Source organism: Chiloscyllium plagiosum, chromosome 17 (assembly GCF_004010195.1).
Source record: "Chiloscyllium plagiosum isolate BGI_BamShark_2017 chromosome 17, ASM401019v2, whole genome shotgun sequence".
In the NCBI taxonomy this organism is placed as follows: Eukaryota; Metazoa; Chordata; class Chondrichthyes; order Orectolobiformes; family Hemiscylliidae; genus Chiloscyllium; species Chiloscyllium plagiosum.
In genome coordinates this window covers 61438455-61461042 of record NC_057726.1, presented here as the reverse complement: position 1 = coordinate 61461042, position 22588 = coordinate 61438455, and the positions used below count along the sequence as shown (strand labels likewise).

At 40.8% G+C, this 22588-nt stretch overlaps 1 protein-coding gene across 2 annotated transcripts in view; it reads left to right on the top strand.

Annotated features, from left to right (window-relative positions):
• Window positions 1-22588, top strand: part of amfra (autocrine motility factor receptor a) — a 71445-nt gene that overhangs the window by 14715 nt on the left and 34142 nt on the right. For both annotated transcript variants that reach the window (XM_043707303.1, XM_043707302.1), the window contains exons 2-7: window positions 9760-9852; window positions 14176-14340; window positions 15966-16118; window positions 16360-16400; window positions 19653-19785; window positions 22134-22267. In XM_043707303.1, coding sequence (XP_043563238.1) covers window positions 9760-9852; window positions 14176-14340; window positions 15966-16118; window positions 16360-16400; window positions 19653-19785; window positions 22134-22267 — 719 coding nt within the window. The remainder of the gene's footprint in view (window positions 1-9759; window positions 9853-14175; window positions 14341-15965; window positions 16119-16359; window positions 16401-19652; window positions 19786-22133; window positions 22268-22588) is intronic.

Here is a 22588-nt window from a genome sequence, read left to right as displayed (position 1 = left end):
ATCTGGACGTTTTGCAAGATGTCACCATCTATTTCCCTACAGTCTATATCTTCCATATCCTTTTCCACAGTAAATACTGATGCAAAATATTCATTTAGTATCTCCCCCATTTTCTGTGGCTCCACACAAAGGCTGCCTTGCTGATCTTTGAGGGGTCCTATTCTCTCCCTAGTTACCCTTTTGTCCTTAATGTATTTGTAAAAACCTTTTGGATTCTCCTTAATTCTGTTTGCCAAACCTATCTCATGTCCCCTTTTTGCCCTCCTGATTTCCCTCTTAAGTATACTCCTACTTCCTTTATACTCTTCTGAGGATTCACTCGATCTATCCTGTCAAAAGCTGACATGTGCTTCCTTCTTTTTCTTAACCAAACCCTCAATTTCTTTAGTCATCCAGCATTCCCTATACATACCAGCCTTCCCTTTCACCCTGACAGGAATATAAGTTCTCTGGATTCTTGTTATCTCATTTCTGAAGGCTTCCCATTTTCCAGCCGTCCCTTTACCTGGGAACGTCTGCTCCCAATCAGCTTTTGAAAGTTCTTGCCTAATACCGTCAAAATTGGCCTTTCTCCAATTTAGAACTTCAACTTTTAGATCTGGTCTATCCTTTTCCATCACTATTTTAAAACGTTAAAAATTGCACAACTCCCGGTTATAGTCCAACAGGTTTAATTGGAAGCACACTAGCTTTCGGAGCGACGCTCCTTCATCAGGTGATTGTCATATTTTAAAACGAATAGAGTTATGGTCGCTGGCCCCAAAGTGCTCCACCACTGACACCTCAGTCACCTGCCCTGCCTTATTTCCCAAGAGTAGGTTAGGTTTTGCACCTTCTCTTGTAGTTACATCCATATACTGAATCAGAAAATTGTCTTGTACACACTTAACAAATTCCTCTCCATCTAAGCCTTTAACACTATGGCTGTCCAAGTCGATGTTTGGAAAGTTAAAATCCCCTACAGTAACTACCCTATTATTCTTGCAGATAGCTGAGATCTCCTTACAAATTTTTTTCTCAATTTCCCTCTGAGGGATCTATAATACAATCCCAATAAGGTGATCATCCCTTTCTTATTTCTCAGTTCCACCCAAATAACTTCTCTGAATGTATTTCTGTGAATATCCTCCCTCAGCACAGCTGTAATGCTATCCCTTATCAAAAATGCCACTTCCCCTCCTCTCTTACCTCCCTTTCTATCCTTCCTGTAGCATTTGTATCCTGGAACATTAAGCTGCCAGTCCTACCCATCCCTGAGCCATATTTCTTTAATTGCTATGATATTCCAGTCCCATGTTCCTTACCATGCCCTGAGTTAATCTGCTTTCCCTGTTAGGCCCCTTGCATTGAAATAAATGCAGTTTAATTTATTAGACCTACCTTGTCCCTGCCTGTTTGACTCATTTCTGTTCTCAGCTGTACCAGTCTCAGATCGATCTCTTTCCTCACTATCTCCCTGGGTCCCCCCCCCACCCTTACTAGTTTAAATCCTCCCAAGCAGTTCCAGCAAATTTCCCTGCCAGTATATTAGTCCCCTTCCAATTTAGGTGCAATCAGTCCGTCCTTGTACAGTTGTTGGACCTCTAACTATATTGTGTTTTTTGGAATATCTCACCAAATACTTGCCACTGCATCTCCGACCTATTATTTAACCTAAATTGCCAGTCCACTTTCAATAGCACTACTCGCGTGCCCTCAATTGCCCTTCCTTAATTCATAGTAGTAGTCTTGGACCAACGTTTCTCTCCTTTAAAAGGCAGTGCAATTCAATCATTATGGTTGCTACTGCCAATGTTCCCTCTAAGGTGCATGGCTACTTGATATTCCGTGCACAATGATCTGCAAAGGCACTTTGATATTGCATTGACTTCCGGTTCTGGAAGTTGCTGTCGTACGCAGGCCTCTGAGACCTGTGCAGCTGGTAAGAATATTCTAGGGAGGGCAGGCTGCTACCCAGGAGCGCTTTGACTGAGGTTACCTTTGGGTTACAATTATTTACCTCTACAGACAGCTGGTAGATGTAGGTGTGATTCTTATTGAATACTTTGTACCTGTCTTCACAAAAGAAGGAATGATCCTAGCATTATTGAGGATGAAACGTTTGCTATAGCAAATGGGGAGACAAGTGAGCATCCTTAAACATGGGCGTTTCATCAGGACTTAATGAAATTTACTTCAGACTGTAGTGAGGCAGGGGTGAGAATAGCGAATTCTTTGACTATAACTTTATCATCCCCACTGGAGGCAAGTGTGGTGCTAGGGTATGCAGAATGGGAATGTTGTGCATTTGTTTAAAAAGTGAGCAAGGAATAAACCAAATACACTCAGGCCAGTCAGTCTAACTTCAATAGTGGGCAAATTATTGGATTGAATTCTGAGACAAGGGAAATGTCTTGTGGCAGGCTATAAGTTTCCCTCACTACTAACTACATGATTTTTGGGTTTTTTTGTCTTGCCAGTGAATTTCAAAGAGTCATAGAGATGTACAGCAAAGAAACAGACCCTTTGGTCCAACTCATCCATGACAACCAGATATCCTAAATTAATGTCCCATTTGCCAGTATTTGGCCCATATCCCTCTAAACCCTTCCTATTCATAAAGCCATCCAGATGCCTTTTAAATGTTGTAATTTTACCAGCCTCCACCACTTCCTCTGGCAGCTATTTCCATACAAGCATCACCCGTTGTGTGAAAAGGTTGCTTTGGTTACTTTTAAATCTTCCCACCCTAAATGTATGCCCCCTCGTTCTAGACTCATTACCCAACCCAAGAAAATGACCTTGTCTATTTAGAGTCATAGAGATGTACAGCACAGAAACAGACTGTGCGGTCCAACTTGTCCATGCCGACCAGATATCCCAACCCAATCTAGTTTTACCTGCCAGCACCCAGCCCGTATCCCTCCAAACCCTTCCTATTCATGTACCCATCCAGATGCCTTTTAAATTTTGCAATTGTACTAGCCTCTACCACTTCCTCTGGCAGCTGATTCCATACTCGTACCACCCTCTGCGTGAAAAAATTGCTTCTTAGGTCTCTTTTATATCTTTCCCCTCACCCTAAACCTATGCCCTCTAGTTCTGGACTCCCCCACCCCAGGGGAAAGACTGTCTATTTATCCTATCCATGCCCCTTAAGATTTTATAAACCTCTATAAAGTCACCCCTCAGCCTCCGATGCTCCAGGGAAAATAGCCCCAGCCTATTCATCCTTTCCCTATAGTTCAAATTCTCCAACTTTGGCAACATTCTTGTAAATCTTTTCTGAACCCTTTTTTTTTTAGGTTTCACAACATTTTTCCGATAGGAAGGAGACCAGAATTGCACGCAATATTCCAACAATGGCCTAACCAATGTCCTGTACAGCCGCAACATGACCTCCCAATTCCTGTACTCAATGCTCTGACCAATAAAGGAAAGCATTTCAAACGCCGCCTTCACTATCCTATCTTCCTGCGACTCTACTTTCAAGGAGCTATGAACCTGCACTCCAAAATTTCTTTGTTCAGCAACACTCCCCAAGTCCATGACATTAAGTGTATAAATCCTGCCCTAATCTGCCTTACCAAAGTACAGCACCTCACGTCTATCTAAATTAAACTCCCATCTGCCACTCCTCCATCCATTGGCCCATCTGATCAAGATCACATTGTAGTCTGAGGTAACCTTCGCTGTCTAGTACACCTCCAATTTTGGTGTCGTCTGCAAACTTACTAACTATACCTCTTATGCTCACGTCCAAATCATTTATATAAATGATGACAGGCAGTGGACCCAGTACTGATGCTTGTGATACTCCATTGGTCACAGGCCTCCAGTCTGAAAAGTAACCCTCCACCACCATCCTCTGTTTTCTACCTTTGAGCCAGTTCTGTATCTAAATGGCTAGTTCTCCCTGTTCCATGTGAACTCGCCTTGTTAGCATCTAATCCAGGGCAGTCAGCACCGATTTCTTGAAGAAAGATAGTTAATGGAATTTTCTTGAGAAACTAACAACTGAATGCGGTTCAGTTGTTGAGGTCAACATGGAATTTAGCAAGGTTTTTGACGAGGTTTTTTGTTGTCTCAAAAAGGCACATATGGATGCAGCAGTATAATAATTAATTTGTGCTCCATGACCTTGCTTCTAATGCAAATTTTGTTTCTGGCAACTGTGTACAGTGGGTTACCTTAAAAAGACGGGGAGCTTTTGCACAAGTGCTGCAATTAGAGTCAACAGAACAATTCCAAGCATGTTGTTGACTTGTTTTAAGTCTCAACCAGTTACAAAGCTAATGAATGCTACACTGGCTGCAATAATTGCACAGAATTCAAAGTTGTTCTATTCTTGTAATAGTTAGATTTGCAGGTATAGTCAAGAAATTCATTGTTTCATTTTCTTTTACTTGTAATACAGCAACTAAAAATAAAATTGAAGTGAAATTCCCCATTATGTGAATTTCCAAGTTTTGCTGGGCTGTTGGGTCAACTGTCCATTGTCCTCCCATTCTGAGGGAGTTGGATAGGCAAGAAAAGCAAGGCTTGCTGATTTGCAATTTCCTAGTATCTGGATCAAAATATCATTGGTAGGAATTTTGGAAAAAAGTCAGATTTAAATTTCTGGCTAATTGAGAGAGGAAGCTGTTTTGTGTAAGTAGGACAAACACCCTTGTGACATCTGGTGGGAAACCACAAACTATAGAATCATTATGCAAATAAGTTAGATGTTTAAATTCTGGATTTGTGTTCAGAGCTGGTTTTAAAATGGGTTGAAAGTGAAACATAACCAAAAATGCTTTTAACCATGAATGCACTGAAGGATTGATATCCATAAAACAAACCAATTTTAGTGTCTTGTTCACACTTGTGTTTCAGTTCACGTTCTGCCACGAGCTTCTGGTTATCAGTTGATGCATTTGTTTATGATGCAATACACGGATGATGCAACAGAATAAAGAGCAGTATTGCAAGTCGCTTACAAATTGATAGACCATTTAACAAACATTTGAATCTGATTACCAATTCCATGAATAATTAGACTACTTAGCAATATGATAAATTATTCATGAAATATAACTTGGATCCTCACACTTGCGCGCGCACAACATGGGTGCTGGGGAAAAAATAAGCACTACCGCAGTTAGGCGGTAGCGTGGGGGTAAAAAAAAGAAAAAAACCAAAAAAAAAACAGACGTTGTTCACAAAAATAACTTGGATCCTTTTCCATTTTGTCAGGGAGGGGGCTAACTCTGAGCTGGCTGTCCACATGCAGTGTGTACTGCTGCTGTTGGTTTCTGTTTGTTTTTGGAGGGACCTGATTCCTAAACTGGCTGAACCATATAGCCAGTTTGTTAGCTCGTATTCCTTTTTATCAAGGACTGACTTCTAAACTGGCTGATTTAAACTGTCAATGTGCTACAGGTGCAACCTAGTTCTCATTACGGATCTGTTGTTTCACTGGCTGATTGCAGCCTGAGAGTTACAAATTTCTCCTTTACTTTGAGAAAAAGGCAATGTTGATTTTGTGGCAGGGCTTAGCCCTTGCACTGTGGTTTGTTTTCTTTTTTACATGTGTTTTCACTTTATTTGGTGTTTGGACTGTGCCCTTGTGAGAAATTACAAAAAAAACTTGGATTCTTAATGATTGAGCATTCCGAAGAACACCACTGCACCAGATCCTTGAGGCCAAAGGTTGGGGTTGAATAAGCCTGCAATACTAAATCAGCAAACTTCAGACACACTTAAACTGTGCTCTAGGGATTTCACTATCGTGGAAAATGTTTCTACACTTTCTGAATTTCTTGTGGGCCTTTACACAATCTTTCAGAAATTACAATATTCCAAAACCCAGCACTGCTTGTGATTTTGAAATTTTAAGATTCTATTTAGAACTATATTTTTGCTGAATGGAAAAGTTGGATGTTACTCTTCAGTATTTCTTTTCCTAGTTTTTCTCTTCTGTCCAATTTCTACTTCTCTTCCCAGTTTGCCCTTTGCGCTATCCCCATGTTCAAAGAGTGAAATTAATTTTAATTATCTTGGTAATGCTGTAATAACTTGGCTAGAATCAGTGTGACGGTGGTCAGATTAGTTCAGTACTGAGTCTTACAATTTTAATTTTGTTCCCTTGATTTCTGATTATTGTTAACAGTTTTTAAGCCATAGCTTGAAGGTGAGCACACTTTGCTTTGACTCACAAGGTCCTGGTTTCAAGTCTGCTCCAAGATTTGAACAGAGAATGCAGTTTTAGGAATGCTGTTGTTTGCGTTGAGATTCTGATAGTCATTAGGCAGAGGAACAGGCTCTTCGGCCCACTGTGTCTATGTTGACCAATAAACACCAATTGTACTGATCTCATTGACCTGCAGTTGGTTCATAGCCTACTGTGTCCTGACATTTTATGTGCTTATCCGAATGCTTTTTAAATGTTGGCAGTACCTGCCTCCCCCACCCTCTTGAGCAGAGGCTTCCATATTTTTACCGCACTTTTTTGGTGAAAAATATTTTCCTCTGATCTCCACTAAACCACATACTCCTCACGTTAAACATATGCCCAAAGTTCTGTGGAATATTTAACTCTGATTTCTCTTCTCAATGCTGCCAGACCTGCTGAGCTTTTCCAGCAATTTCAATTTAGTCTTGTTGCACCTACCACACAGTGCATTTGAATTCTTATCCTGCAAACGAATGGAGTTGACTCCTAATGGTAAAACAACAATATTTGTTATTTGACACAATAATTCATAGTAGTATTTATTGTTCTAATAATGATAAACAGTACAAATATGTCTGGTGCTCTAACTTTGGATAAGATATAGCACCACACAAGAACTTGGCTGGACTCCATATGGGGATGTCTTCCGATGGTTTCAGAGGTGTCTTCTCTTTCTATGGTTATTCTTGAGCTGCTGCCCTGAACGTGGTTTTATGGTGATTCTTAAACTCGAGTTTTTCCACCCTTTTTGGGAAGATTTTGACTATCAGGTTCAATCATCCTGATTGATCAGACCCAACCAGTTTGATGGCAGGGTGATTCTGAAGTGATCATGACTGGAGGTGCTGGGTGCACGTACTCTGCTCCAAATAAGGATGTGAAGTGCCTCCTTGAATAGTGCATGCTTCAATGTTTCAGATTGTCCCAGGGACAGCATTCCATTCTCCAATTCAACCCCAAATTTGGGTGTGTATTGTAGGTTCTGCAGATACCAGATTTGTTTGTAAACTGTCTGTTTGTAGCTGCAGCCTGACTGGATTCTGCAGCATGTTGATTAGCAGTCACCTGGTTCCCATTTCCAAACATGCTCCCACCATTGTCCATCTTTTCTAACTCTATATATGCGCATTATTTTGAGTGGCCCGTCCAGCCTCAGTCTCTCCAACCTATGCCTTAGCTACAACTGCCGTGGGGAAAGGATTCTCATGATCTACTTTATCTATGCCCTGTAATTCTTGTATATTCAATCAGATCCCCTCTCAGCTGCCTCTGCACTGAGGAACAAACCCAACCTACTTTGTCCAGTCCAATCACATCCATTTGATAGTGTGGTGACCAGAAATGCATACTGTTTTCTATCTAATCAACGCTTCAAAATATTGCAACAAAACATCCCTGCTCCACGATTCTCATGTAAGCAAGAATCTCATATGCCTTCTTCACTATCCTGTCTACCTGTGCTGACACCTTCAGGAATCTAGGTACTTGTGAACTAAGGTCCTTTTCTTTCCTCTGTACTGCCGAGGGACCAATCATTCATTATCCAAGTCCTTCCCTTATTAGATCTTCCAAAATGTATCATTTCACTCTTAGCAGGATCAAATTCCATCTGCCACTACTGTACTCCATTTACTAGCTGATCAATATCGGACTGCATCCTGAGACCATCCTTCTCATCGACAGCACAAATTTTGACAGCACATCTGCAGACTTAATAATTGTAACATAATTTGCATCAAAGTCATTAATGTACATAACAAACATCTGGAGGTCCTACCTACCAGTTTGAGTGGGTTTACAAGAATTCCATTTCAGACACAAGCAGGGAAAGTCACCCTATTATCTTGGTGAAAATTTATCTTATGATTAACATAATGAAAAACAGACTATCCAGACATTGAATATTGCTGTTTGAGGTAGTTTTGTGGGTAAATTGGATCTTGCATTTTCTACGTTCAAAGGTATTTTGTTGGTTGGAAAGCTTTTTTGAGACATCTGATTATGTAAAGTAGAATCGCTTTTAGCTAGAGCTAGGGTAGCAAACTAATTTGAATGGTTTACCAGATATTGTTTTAGTGCTTCTAACACCCCCATGCTTTTTGTTCCGTTCCAAGTCTTGGCACAGAACGAGCAAGAATGGTTGAAAGAGATGACTCCATCATTGCATTGCTTAGTATTCCAAAGGTAGTACTATTTGATAGCTGGGAAACTGGGCGAAGTCTTGAGATAATATGTAAAGGAAATTAACTTGGCTTCCCTGAGAAATCTTCAATACAGTTAGTTCTGCTGTAATGTGTTTTTTCAACGTGAATTGGCTTTAATATGATTGAAGAATTTACTCTGTTGCTTGTAGAATGCAAACTTTCCTTACCTGTATTGGCTATGATGCGATTCTGGCCCAATTAAACGGCATGGCTATTGCATGATTTTCTTAATGTGCGATCACATGAGAGCAGAACTAGCACATCATACCAGAACTGACTGTACTCAGAGTCAGTCTTGCAGCATGGAAACAGACCCTTCGATCCAGTGAGTCCACGCATTCCATAATCCCAGACTGAACTAGTTCCATCTGCCTGTGCATCGCTGATATCCCTCTGTACATTCTTATTCATGTACTTATTATGTCTTTTAAACTTTGTAACTGTAACCACATCCACCACTGCTTTTGGAAGTTCATTCCACACACTAACCACTCCCTGTGTTAAACAAAACAAATTGATTCTCGAGTCTTTTTGTAAATTTTTCTTCTCTCACCTTGAAAGTATCCCCTCCAAACTTGAAATTCCCCAGCAGAGGGAAAATACACCTGCCGTTCACCTTTAACTACACCCACATGATTTTATAAACTGTATTAGGTCACTTCCTCAATTTCCTATGCTCCAGTGAGAAACGTCCCAGTTTATTCAGCTTCTCTTTGTGATTCAAACCTTCCATTCCTGGCAATGTTCTGGTAAATCTCTTCTGAACCCTCTCCAGCTTAATGATATCCTTCTTATTGCAAGGTGACCAGAACTGGGCTCAGTACTCCTGAGGAGGCCCCACCAATGTCTTGTACAATTGCAACATAATATCTCAAATCCAAAACTCTAAGATTCTGGAAGCATAAGCGTTTCAAAATCAAACTTAGAAGCCCATTGCAAATGTTGATTACTCTAGTTTGCGATGGTACTTTAATGTAAATTTTAAATTTGATTGCAATGGTTAGTTTGAGCTTATGTGTCCTTGTCTCTTTGAAGTTGAAATAATATTTTAATTTTGACATCTTTTTGCTATTTACACTCTTTGGGATTGAGATGTGAAGATCTTGAGTTTTTCATTCACTTACATAACTGTCTTCTGATACTATAAACTCAGTTTCTTGGCTCTTTCCTATATCACTTCAGGTTTTCAAGGTTATGTTGTAATATTGGAGTGAAATTCATTATTTTACACTGCAAATATAACCAAGTGCTTATCAATGTCAGTTTTATTTCTCAATTTATTGTAAAATGGTTCACCTTGACTGTCTGGAGGATTAATTAATGAAGCCATTTACTCAATAACCTATTTGTTTAATTTTCCAGGTGCTGGTAAACACTGCCTGCTGTTTTCTTATGTTGATTGGCAAGATGATCCAGTACATGGTCTTCGGAACACTGCGGGTCAGTGAGAGGCAGGTAAGTGTCACTTTAAAGAGGTGTGTGGGCAGTGGCAACCGAGAAGATGAGGTGGGGTGGAGGATGACTGAGGATGGGGTGGTGGAGGGATGGGCTAAGACACAACAGGAGGCAGAGTATGTGGGGATGAGTTCAGATTGGGTGGAGGAGGATGAGTTTGGGTCAGAGGTAGGGGGCTGGCGAAGGAGGAGGAATGGAGTGGAGGCAGGTGCTGAGGCAGAGTCGTGGAGGTGGAAGAAGAAGGGGATTGGGTCAGGGAGAAAGAAGGATTAAGGGCTGGGAGGGGAGGCAGAGACAAAAGTTGAACATAAGAGCTTGGAGCAGAAATGGACAGTTCAGTTCTTGAGCTTGCTCTGCCATTTAATATGATCATGGCTGATCTCATCGTTGTCTCAACTCCACTTTCCAGCCTGCTCCCCATAACCTTTAAACCCATTACTAATTTAAAAACCTATCAAGCTAATTCAGTGTCAGTGTTCGCTACACTCTGGGGGAGTTAATTTTCGAGATTTATGACCTTTTTGAATGAAGTAATCTCTGTTTTAATTGTGTCACCCCTTAACCTAAATCTGTGATGGCTTCACAATGGGGAAATATCTGCTCTGTGCCTATTTTGTCAGCCCTCTTTGGCATCTTACACCTCAATTAAATCTCCTCTCATTCTTTTAAACTCTAGAGAGTAAAGAGCTAAGCTACTCGATCTCTCTTAGGACAAACGCCCCTCACCTCTGGAATAAATCTTGTAAAACTCATTCGAACTGTTTGCAGTGCTACGACATCTGTCCTCAAGGGGACTGAAATTGTATGTAATACTCGAGGGGCAATCTTACTAATGCCTTGTACAGTTGCAGCAAAACTTTGCCATTTTATACCTCAAATCTCCTCAGGTTAGTGCAGAGAATCAAACTTTTCATTCCATGTTCCTAAGAACCAGGTGCAGGAATATGCAATTCAATCCTCCATCCTGCTGTGTCATTTAGCATAATCATGGCTGATCTCACCTTCCCACTTTCTTGCCCACTCACAGCTCTTCAACCCAATGCTAATTAAAAATCTGTCTATCTTTTCCCTAAATTTACTTCATATGTGAGCTTGGGCTGACAAGTAGCAAGTAACAGTCATACCACACAAATGCCAGGCAGTGACTATCTCTAATAAGAGACAATCTAATCACCACCCCTTGACATACAATGGTTCCTGTCACTTAATGCCCCAATATCAACATCTTGGGGGTTACAATTGGGCAGCAACTTAACTGGACTTGCTGCATAAACACGGTGGCTGCGAGAGCAAGTCAGAGGCTTGGAATACTGCTGCAAGTAACTCACCTCTGCCTCCTCAAAGCCTGTCCATGATTAATAAGGCACAAGTCAGGAATGTAATGGAATAATCCTCACTTGCCTGGATGAGTGCAGCTGCATTGACACTCAAGAGGTTCACACCATCCAGGACAAAGTATTATGTGCATTCCCTCTATCACCTATGCTAAGTAGCAGCAGTATGTACTATCTACAAGACACAGCAGATTCTTAGAAAGCACCTTCCAAATCCACAACCACTTGCATCCAGAAGGACCAGCAGATACATGGAGCACAGCCACTTAGCATCCTGACTTGGAAATACAATGCTGTTCCTTTACTATTGCTGGATCAAATTCCTGGAAATCCCTAAGGGCAATATAGGTCATCCTGCAGCAAGTGGATTGCAAGTTCAAGAAGGCAGCTCACTACCACCTTCTCAAGAGGCAGTTAGGGATGGGCAATAATGCTAGCCAGCCAACAATGTCCACGTCCCACGAGTACATTTTTAAAAAAATCTGCTGCACTGTGGGGTAGTGAATTCTGCAAATCCAAGATCTTTTGAGAGAAATAATTTATTGTTTTAAATCTGCTATCCCTCACCCTAAAGCTATGGCCTCTTGTCCTAGTTTGTCCCACAAGAGGAAATATCCTTTATATGTCTACTTTTTGAATTTGCTTTAGCATCTTGTATCCCTCAGTTAGATCATGTCTCCATCTACTAACCTCAGAGTAGAAGCCTAAACTGCTCAATCTCTTATAAAACAAACCTCTCCATCTCTGGAATCAATCCAATGAATCTCCTTTTGCAACCGCCTGCAAGACTAAAACTGTATGCAATACTCCAATGTGGTTTCAGTAATACCTCGTAAAATTCAAGTACCACTTTGTTTCTTAGATTCTTAATTCACTCACGGGATATGTTGCTTTCTGGCTAGGGCCAGCAGTCATTGCTCATCCTTAATTGTCAAGAGCACTGTTAAGAGGCAACCACATTGCTGTGGATCTGCAGTCATAGGTAGGCCAGACCAGGTAAAGGATTTTAGTGAAAGGATGGGATTTTTTCCAGAAATCAACAAGAGCTTCATGGTCATCATTAATCCCTGAACAACAAACGTTTTATTGATTTCAATTCCACCATCTGCTATAACAGGACGTGAACCAGGTCCCCAGCAAATTAAATGAATTTTGAATTATTAGCGTATTGATAATACCACTAGGCCGTTGCCTTCCCATATACCCTATTGCTTTAGTAATATATGCCAAAATTCCATTTTCCTTCTTTATTACCTGCTGTACCTGCACACTCGTTTTCTGAAACTTATGCACAGCATCTACTAGATCCCTGTCTATGAAGCATTTTGAAGTTTCTCTCTGTCTAGATGACTTGCCTTTGTTTTTCTGACCAAAATTGATAACTGTATGATTATTCATATCAAACTCCATCTGCTAAATCCATCTTGCCCTTTTTTCTACCCTATCTATGTTCAATTGTAAGTTTCTTACAACATTGCCACTCAATTTCCAACCTATTTTAGCTTTGTTTAGTGTTAGTTTGGTTGAAGTATGGGGGTGTTGGGACAGGACCAGGAGGAGGATGTTGAAGAATGAGGGCAGGACAGGGCAAGGAGGAGGTGAGTTGTCATTGCTGATTTTGGAGGAGGAGGGATATTTTTGGGCTGTGGGGAAAGGAAGGTTTGGGGCTGTCATGGAGGAGTGGCTGGGGATAGTTGAGGTGAGAGCAGTGGTTTGCTGACCCATTTTGGATGTGTGGTTAGGGGTGTAGAGAGGCAATAACAGTAGCTGTTCTGCAGAATGTTAGATAGTAATGTTATGTAAAATGGCAATGCATTGATCATGGGTGACTTTAATTTTGTGGATGAGGGAAAATCAAATTGCTAAAATTTGCCACACAAGATTGTTCAGTGTATTGTGAACAGTTTGTTGGAATAATATGTTGTGGATCCAAGCTGGGATCATACTGTTCTTGGTTTTGGCAATGTGTAGTGAGGTAGGTTTAATAAAGGCTGTCTGAGTAAAGTTAAAAATTCACTCCGTTGACTGTAGGTGTGGAGAGGTTTTTTTTTAGGTTAAGTAGGTTACATGTGTACCATTATAGTCATTTTACAGGGAGGAGCATCCAGATAAGGCAACACACACATTGATTGGGTGACAGTTAAAATCAGCAAGTATCAATAGCAGATACCAAAGCCTTTTACTATCATACAATTGTATAACTGGCTTCACATAAGGAATACTTTTCACTTTGTTAAACTGACCTCACATACTGAATGCTTCTAACATTGTTAAATGACTGTACATAATGACCGCTTTTCCACCTTGTTAACCCCGTACCCTTAATAAAAGCAAATTACTGTGGATGCTGGAATCTGAAACCAAAACCCATTACCCTTACCTCCAGCACCCCATTGTTAACTAAGTTCTTATCTGATGAGTCATGCTCAGCTGAACCCCTTGTTTCACAAAACTCGGAACTCAACTCTTTCTCAACCTGCTTATACCCTATACAAATTCTTTCACTGACCCTCCGAGTAACCCACCCAAACCCATTCTCCTACCCTATTATCCTGTATTTACCCCTGACTGATGCACCTAATCTACACATCCCTGAAGACTATAGGGCAATCGAGCATGGCCAATTCACCTAACCTGCGCATCTTTGGATTGTGGGAGGAAACCGAAGCACCCAGGGGAAACCCATGCAGACACTGGGAGAATGTGCAAACTCCACAAAGACAGTCGCCAGAGGTTGGAATTGAACCCGGGTCCCTGTCGCTGTGAGCCACCATGAACTGTTTGTATCCACTGTGCAGTTACACAGAGAAAACAAATTCAATGCTGCTTTCTGCCAGGTTCTGATATAATGGGTATTTCACAAATTTTAATTGGACCCGGAAGCAGTTATATTTTCCATGTGTATGCTGCTTTTAATGTTTGTATCAATTGATCATTTTAAAAAAGAAAATGTCAGTGTCTATGTATTTCTCTACTCCACCCCTCCCAGCACCTGAAGGATAAGTTTTGGAACTTCATCTTCTACAAGTTCATCTTCATATTCGGTGTGCTGAATGTTCAGACCGTTGAAGAAGTGGTGATGTGGTGCCTTTGGTTTGCTGTTCTTGTCTTCCTTCATCTCATGGTCCAGCTATGCAAAGATCGCTTTGAATATGTGAGTTTGCGTTTGAAGCTGGCAAAGCAATTTGAACATTGCAGCAATTTTTTTTTATTCCATTGTGGGCTGTGGGTGTCACTGGCTAGTATTTATTGCCCATTCCTGGTTGCCCTTGAGAAAGTGGTAGTGATCATCCTTCTTGAACTGCTCTGGTTAGACCCATGATGCCGTTAGGGAGAGAACTTGAGGAATTTGACCCAGTGACAGTATATTTGGAACAGTATGTTTCCAAGTCAGAATGTTGAGTGGCTCGGAGTGGGCCACGCTACTGGTGGTGTTCCCATGTGTCTGCTGCCCTTGTCCTTCTAGATGGAAGTGGTCTTGGTTTGGAAGGTTCTATCTAAGGACCTTGAGCATTCTATAGCATAAAGCCAGAGTTCCTTAATTTTAAAATATGTGAAAGGCAACTTAAATTAAAATGATAGGCACAAATCCTCTGCCAAAAGCAATACTCCAAATAAATTAATCTAATTTAAATCACTATACAGACTGAGTTGTCAGTTTCTGATAGAGAATGATGCCTTCCTGTGTATGATGCTATTGGATGCAGGTTTCTGCACTGGCGCTACTGCTCAGCATCACTTAAGTGCTATCAAAGATAAATACAAGAAATTTGTTTCATGTGGATTGACCAACTCTAATGCAAAGTTCCATTGTGTATGTGCATTTACTCGATAAATATCCTCAGCTAACTTTTGGGTAGTTAAAAGTTAAATATTTAAATTCTGGAAATTAGCTGATATGCAGGCTCTGCTTGTGTACAACATGAAGTTTTGGTTGTTGAAAATTCATTTAATTGTCAAGCAGAGTTATATTGGAAAGTTTCTCAATGTTAAAATATGAAGTGTCCCAAAAATACTGAAATTTTTAAATCTAAAACTTCGAAGTAAAAATAATAAGACATGATTGGTTTGCGCTGAGCTTTGCTCACAAGTTACTTTTTTTTCTTTGCAGTCCCATTATTTGCCCTCTGAGAACTGACAAAAGCAGTTTGGGATAGACTAACTTGGTGTTTTAAACTCAAGGCTGCCAAGCACAAAGTTAAGCTAATGTTGGGGTTTATGGATGAAGTAGGTGGTATGCAGTCTCCAAATAGTCCCAGTGGAGCATTGATATTTGAATTGATTAGATTAGGTTACTTACAGTGTGGAAACAGACCCTTCGGCCCAACAAGTCCACAAAGACTCGCCGAAGCGCAACCCATCCATACCCCTACATTTACCTCTTACCTAACACTACGGGCAATTTAGCATGGCCAATTCACCTGACCTGCACATCTTTGGACTGTGGGAGGAAACCGGAGCACCCGGAGGAAACCCACGCAGACACGGGGAGAATGTGCAAACTCCACACAGTCAGTCGCCTGAGGCGGGAATTGAACCCGGGTCTCTGGCGCTGTGAGGCAGCAGTGCTAACCACTGTGCCACCGTGCCGCTCACTAATTACTCCCCCAATCCCTTCAGCCGATTTTGTTTGGTCTTTGTGGAGAGGACTGTAGAATTTATTGATACCTCGTAGATTAACATCTTCCAGATGCTGCTCCACTTTTTTTTAATACACAGATAACTTTGGTAGTTTTCTCATTTAGTTATCACATTGCAATACTCTCTCCTCTGATCCAGCTGTCTTTTTCTCCAACTACTCCAATGAGTAGCCACGTACGTGTATTGGCTCTGCTGGTTTCCATGTTGCTGTCCTGTTGCACTCTGGCTGTAGTTTGTGCACTGGTTGGATATTCGCATGGAATGCATACATTGTCCTTTATGGCAGCTGAGGTAAGCAAATAATTTGTTCTGTGTGGTGACTGCTTAGTGTGGAAATAGAGAATGTTTATTTCTTTGGTCATTTTTATTCCCCACTGGTCTCGTTTCACCTGATTTTTCTGGTCACAATAAAAGCTATAATGCATAAGTAATAATTTCTATTCTATATTAGTCTGCTATAGTTTTTCCCTTTTTTGTCTGACTTCAATTTACTTCTATAATGTGTTGTAATAACTCTCACTGTCTGTTCTAGTGCCTGGTTGTGACTGTCCGGACAGCGCACGTTATTCTTAGGTAGGTAATAAACTTATTTGGAAAGTATCTTGAATCAAAGCAAGAATGTGGATTGCTTGCCATGTGGTTAAACTGTCGAACATTCATTGGGTGCTTTATGCAACGTTGGAATGCTCTTGCTTGGTGATTTTGTTTATTTTGATCTGTGGTGAGGATAGTGTGTAACTGGGACATGGAGCCAGAAAATTCATAGTTTAGTTCCTCGTTCTCTTCTAAATTTGCTTGTTCTATGTGGGATGTTGGAAACTCATTGGCTTTTGTGCCCCAAACCTTAAGAGGTAATTAGTCATAGTCATAGAAGTGTACAGCACAGAAATACACCCTTTAGTTCAACTTGTCCATGCGGACCAGTATCCCAAGCCAATCTAGTCCCACTCTCCAGCACCCGGCCCATATCCCTCCAAACCCTTCCTATTCATATACCCATCCAGATGCCTTTTTAAATATTGCAATTGTGCTAGCCTCCACCACTTCCTCTGGCAGCTCATTCCATACACGCACCACCCTCTGCGTGAAAAATTTGCTCCTTGGGTATCTTTTATACTTTCCCCTCTCACCCTAAACCAATATCCTCTAGTTCTGAACTTCCCCACCCCAGGGAAAAGATTTTGTCCATTTATCCTAGCCATGCCCCTCATGACCTTTTAAACCTCTAAGGTCAACCCTCTGCCTCTGACACTTCAGGGAAAACAGCCCCAGCCTATTCAACCTCTCCCTATAGCTAAAATCCTCCAGCCCTGGCAACATCCTTGTAAATCCATTCTGAACCCTTTCAAGTTTCACAACATCTTTCCAATGGGAAGGAGACCAGAATTGCATGCAATATTCCAACGGTGGCCTAACCAATGTTGTGTACACCTTCAACATGACCTCCCATCTCCCAAAGGAGCTATGAATCTGCATGTCAAGGTCTCTTTGTTCAGCAACACTCCCTAGGACCTTACCATTAAGTGTATAAGTCTTGCTAAGATTTGCTTTCCCAAAATGCAGCACCTCGCGTTTATCTAACTTAAACTCCATCTGCCCCTCCTCAGCCCATTGGCCCATCTGACCAAGATCCCATTGTAAACTGAGGTAACCTCCTTCGTTGTCCACTAAACCTCCAATTACTGGGGGTTTCTCCTGATTGCTAAATGTTGTCCAATTGCATTTAGGTATGCCAAGCTGAGGCCTGTGGAATAGTTAACGAGGGGAAACTCTATTGAGGGCATGTTCTGTAGTGATTCAAGAAGAGACACCTTGTTAAATCAGTATTTCAGTGCTATATATGTACCGTGAATGTACTTTGTTTGAGTGTTTGAATTTATCACTAAGCATCAGATTTGATTGATAGAATTTAACATGGGTAAGTTGGTCAGAAGAGTAGAAAGGCAACTATTATCTAAATGGAGAGAAAATTCAGATGTGCTTCGGTGCAGAGAGATCTGAGTGACCTCTGGTGCTTGCATCACAGAAGACTCATACAGGTGCAGCAAGTAATAAGGAGGGAAGATGAAATTCTGGCATTTATTTCCAAAGGAATAAAGTATAACAGTAAAGAAATATTACTGCAACTGGACAAGGTACTACTGAAACCACATCTGGAAAATTGCATACGATTTAGGTCCCCTTCTTTTGAGGAGAGATGTAATTACATAGGAGGCAGTGCAGAGGGGTTTCAGTAGATGGGTTTATTTTATGAAGAGAGATTATGCCCAAACTGTTCATCAGCAACGTTCATTAGATGGAGAGGAGATCTAATTGAAGTATACAAGACACTGAAGGGAATTGACAAAGTAGACAAGATAGTTCCTCTTGTGGGGAATGTGAGCAGAGAGGCCATAGCTTTAGCATAAGGGGTAGCATATTTAAAGCATATGAGAAATTACTTCTCTCAAAGGATTGTCAGTTTGTGGAATTCACTATCCCAGTGTGTGTTAAATGCAGGAACTATGCAGAAGATTTTAATTTTTGATTAGTAATGGGTTGCAGAATTATGGGGAGTGGGCAGGAAAGTGGAGTTGAGGCTAAGATCAGGCAAGATCACAAAGGCAGAGCGTGCTTGATGGTTCCTATGTTCGTATGAAACTTTCAGGTTCCCTGTGAGGAGATTTGGTGTTAAGTACCTTTTGCATGTGAAACTGGTAAGTTTATAAATTGCAGAAGCATTTTGAAGTGTGCTTAAAGGAAAGGTAACATGTTTATTGTTGTGGTGGAGAAAATGTAGAGAATCACCAGGAGATGCAGAGAGTTTCTCAAGGTGTAGGTCTTTTACTTGCAAACAAAAACCATGACACTCAAAGCAGATTCTTGAATGCCCCGAACCTCACGGACTGTGGCTGTTTATATTTTTTTTATCATGTCTTTGTTAGCTTATCAGTATGTCCAATTGTGTTAATCAAAATGACCTCACTCCAGCTATACGATAAACCAATGATGTTAGTTCCCGTTATCACTCTGGTTCTGCCACTATGGTTTTTCCTACATTCTACTTAATGTTATTCTAATGTCACGATTAGATAGTTTACTGTTAAGGGTCTCAAACAGGCTGACTCTACTAGCTATTAGTTAAATATTTAATGTCATGTAACAAATATTTATTGTCACAAACTGTCCCAACCTGCTCTGATGATATTTAGCAGGCGAGGCTGACTTTACTAACAGTGTTATCTCAACCCGCCATATTGACCTTTCAGCCTCAACCATACTCTTGCTAATTGGTTCACTATTCCTGTCCCACCCTGCCACAGTGACCTTTTGACTAGTGTAGCATTCCACAGACCCCTTGCAACAGATCGCCAGGGGTTTTTGTGCTTTAACCCTTCCCATTTCTAATGCTGTTTGTTTTCCATATGGTACAACTCGTAGTCCAGTGAAATAAACTTAAAAACAGCCGACAGCATAAATCCCACTATGCGAATTTGAGGATTTTAAATTATTAGTAAATTGATCTGCAATGAGAAGCTAATATAAGCTTATGAGGCTAAGCAATTTTTATAAAAGCACATCTGATTCATTTGTCTACATGATATAAACAACTCTTGGTGCCTACTTAAATAACCTAACTAGGGACTCAGTTTGCTCCTGAGACCTCATTGAGGACAGTTATGGCTGTGCAGTTAAGTTGGTTTTGCCTATGTACTAGCTATGTCCCATGAATGAATTTAAGAAGTCTCAGACATGACTGTGCGGAATACTTAAATAATCCATGCACTACTTTGACCAGAATCTTTCCTTTTGTGTTCTGTTTAACTGTGCTATATTTTGTTCTAGGTACTCTATCCATCTCTGGGATCTGAATCATGAGGGAACCTGGGAAAATAAAGGCACCTATGTTTATTATACTGATTTTGTCATGGAGTTGAACCTGCTGTCAGTGGATCTGATGCATCACATCCACATGTTGGTAAGTAGTATGCAGCTTTGCTTGAACTCCAGAGTTAGTTATGCAGACTTAGCTTTTCAGTGAACACAGTAATGGAATGTCTATTATCTTAAATCCTATGCAACAAAGTTACTATCCTGCAATTCTATATTCTTATCAGCAAGGATTGGATTGTTGAATGTATAAGCTGACCGCAGTTATCCTTTGCTGTTTTTCTTTAAAGTTACGCAATTTGAATTGCACACTGGTCAAGACAGTGGAAATTGCATTTGCACCACACATTATGCTGGTTGAGTTTAGGTACTTGATTTAAACTTGATTCTTTGTCCTTTCATGTACTATTTGTGAGGCTGTGGTTGGATTTCAAATCACTACTCAAGAACTTAATGACATGAGTAAAGAAAGAAAATACCCACGTAGCCTGGTGATCGAAAAATGATGTATAGCATGTCTCCCAAATGTCACCATTAGCCCAGATATCAAGAAATTTTGGTAGTCAGGACTCATGTTGGACATCCAGGAGAACACACATTCAGGAAGAGTATTTGCCTGCAAGTTGATGCTATTTACAGTTGTTTGAAAAGAGGGCCTATAGTTGCATGAATGGTTACTCATGATGTTAAGACAGATTAGGGGTAGTCAACGTGGTTTTGTGCTTGGGAAATCATATATTTTGAAGAAGTAATAAAGAGGATTGATGAGTGCAGGGCAGTAGATGTGATCTTTATGGACTTCAGTAAGGCATTCGACAAGGTTCCCCATGGGAGACTGATTAGTAAGGTTAGGTCTCGTGGAATACAGGGAGAACTAGCCATTTGGATACAGAACTGGCTGAAAGGTAGGAGACCGAAGGTGGTGGTGGAGGGTTGTTTTTCAGACTGGAGGATTGGTGCTGAGTCCACCTCTTTTAATTTTATATAAGTGATTTGGATGTGAGCGTAAGAGGTATAGTTAGTAAGTTTGCTGATGGCACCAAAATTGGAGGTGTAGTGGATAGTGTAAGGGCTACCTCGGATTACAACAGGATCTTGATTAGATGGGCCAATGGGAAGTGGCAGATGGAGTTTAATTTAGATAAATGCAAGGTGCTGCATTTTGGGAAAGCAAATCTTCGCAGGACTAATCCACTTAATGGTAAGGTCCGAGGGAGTGTTGCTGTACAGAGACCTTGGAGTGCAGGTTCATAGCTCCTTGAAAGTGAAGTCGCAGGTAAATAGGATAGTGAAGAAGGTGATTGGTATGCTTTCCTTTATTGGTCAGAGTATTGAGTACAGGAGTTGGGAGGTCATGTTGTGGCTGTACAGGACATTGGTTAGGCCACTGTTGGAATATTGCGTGCAATTCTGGTCGTCTTCCTATCAGAAAGATGTTGTGAAACTTGAAAGGGTTCAGAAAAAATTTACAAGGATGTCGCCACGGTTGGAGGCTTTTAGCTATAGGGAGAGGTTGAATAGGCTAGGGTTGTTTTCCCTCGGAAGGGGGGGTTGCGTACGCGTCAGAGGCTGAGGGGTGACCTCAGAGGTTTATAAAAACAGGAGGGACATGGGTCGGATAAATAGACCAAGTCTTTTCCCTGGAGTGGGGGAGTCCACAACTAGAGGGCATAGGTTTAGGGTGAGAGGGGAAAGATATGAGAGACCTAAGGGGCAACCTTTTCACGCAGAGTGTGGTACGTATATGGAATGAACTGCCTGAGGAGGTGGTGGAGACCAGTACAATTACAACATTTAAAAGGATGGGTATATGAATCGGAAGGGTTTGGAGGGATATGGGCCAGGTGCTGCCAAGTGGGACTAGATTAGAATGGGATATGTGGTTGGCATGGACGAGTTGCGCCGAAGGGTCTGTTTCTGTGGTGTACGTCTCTATGACTTTATACGTTGAAGATCACTCTACATAGCTAATTCTCTTGGTGGAGAAGTGTAGCCTTTGCATGACATGTTTGAACTTGTCCCTGCTGAATTGCATGAATACAAAAGTATTAAAGAGGAGGCAATAGGACTTCTGTGAGTGTGTTAATAATCTATTGTAAATATCATTGCGTCAATTGAAAATGGATTTCCATTAAATAAGTTATAGATCTGCTGAGTGTGACTATTTTGTAAGCCTCCATGTGATTATCAGTTGATTTCTGATTCCACAGTAGTCCTAAATGTGTTTTTCAAATTAGTAGGTGAGAATTTGCTGACTGTCAGATTCCTTCGTGTATCAGAGAAACATTAAACTGTTTTAATTTTATTTGAAATGCTGTGGGTCAAATCAGCATTTCCATTTTTTTTGGTTTGCAGATAAAAGTTATTTGCAATGTCTTGTGTGTAAGCTTGGACTGTCAGGATGACATTTTGTAATGTTACCTTTTCTCCTCCCAGCTGTTTGGAAATATATGGTTGTCAATGGCGAGCCTGGTAATATTCATGCAACTTCGATATCTTTTCCATGAAATGCAGCGCAGGCTAAAGCGTCACAAGAACTACTTACGTGTGGTGGGCAATATGGAGGCAAGGTGAATATTACGTATGGAATACATCTTGTTTCGAGTGCTAAAATTAATAGCAAGGGAAATCATTAACAAATTGATTTAGAACGTATTAATTTCACTAACAAACAAACCACTGGCATATTGGTGATTATATGGTACATGCTAACATTTTACCTGCAAATATTTGACATCTGTTTAAGTTTCTTAACCTGTATGTTTGCAGACATGGTTATCATGAATTCTGCAACCTGCACCCGACTATTACTAATCTTAAGGCAATAGTTAGGCCTTGATTGCCACTTTGGCTAAGGAGTGGTCAGAACGATATGTGGTTTGCAGAACTTA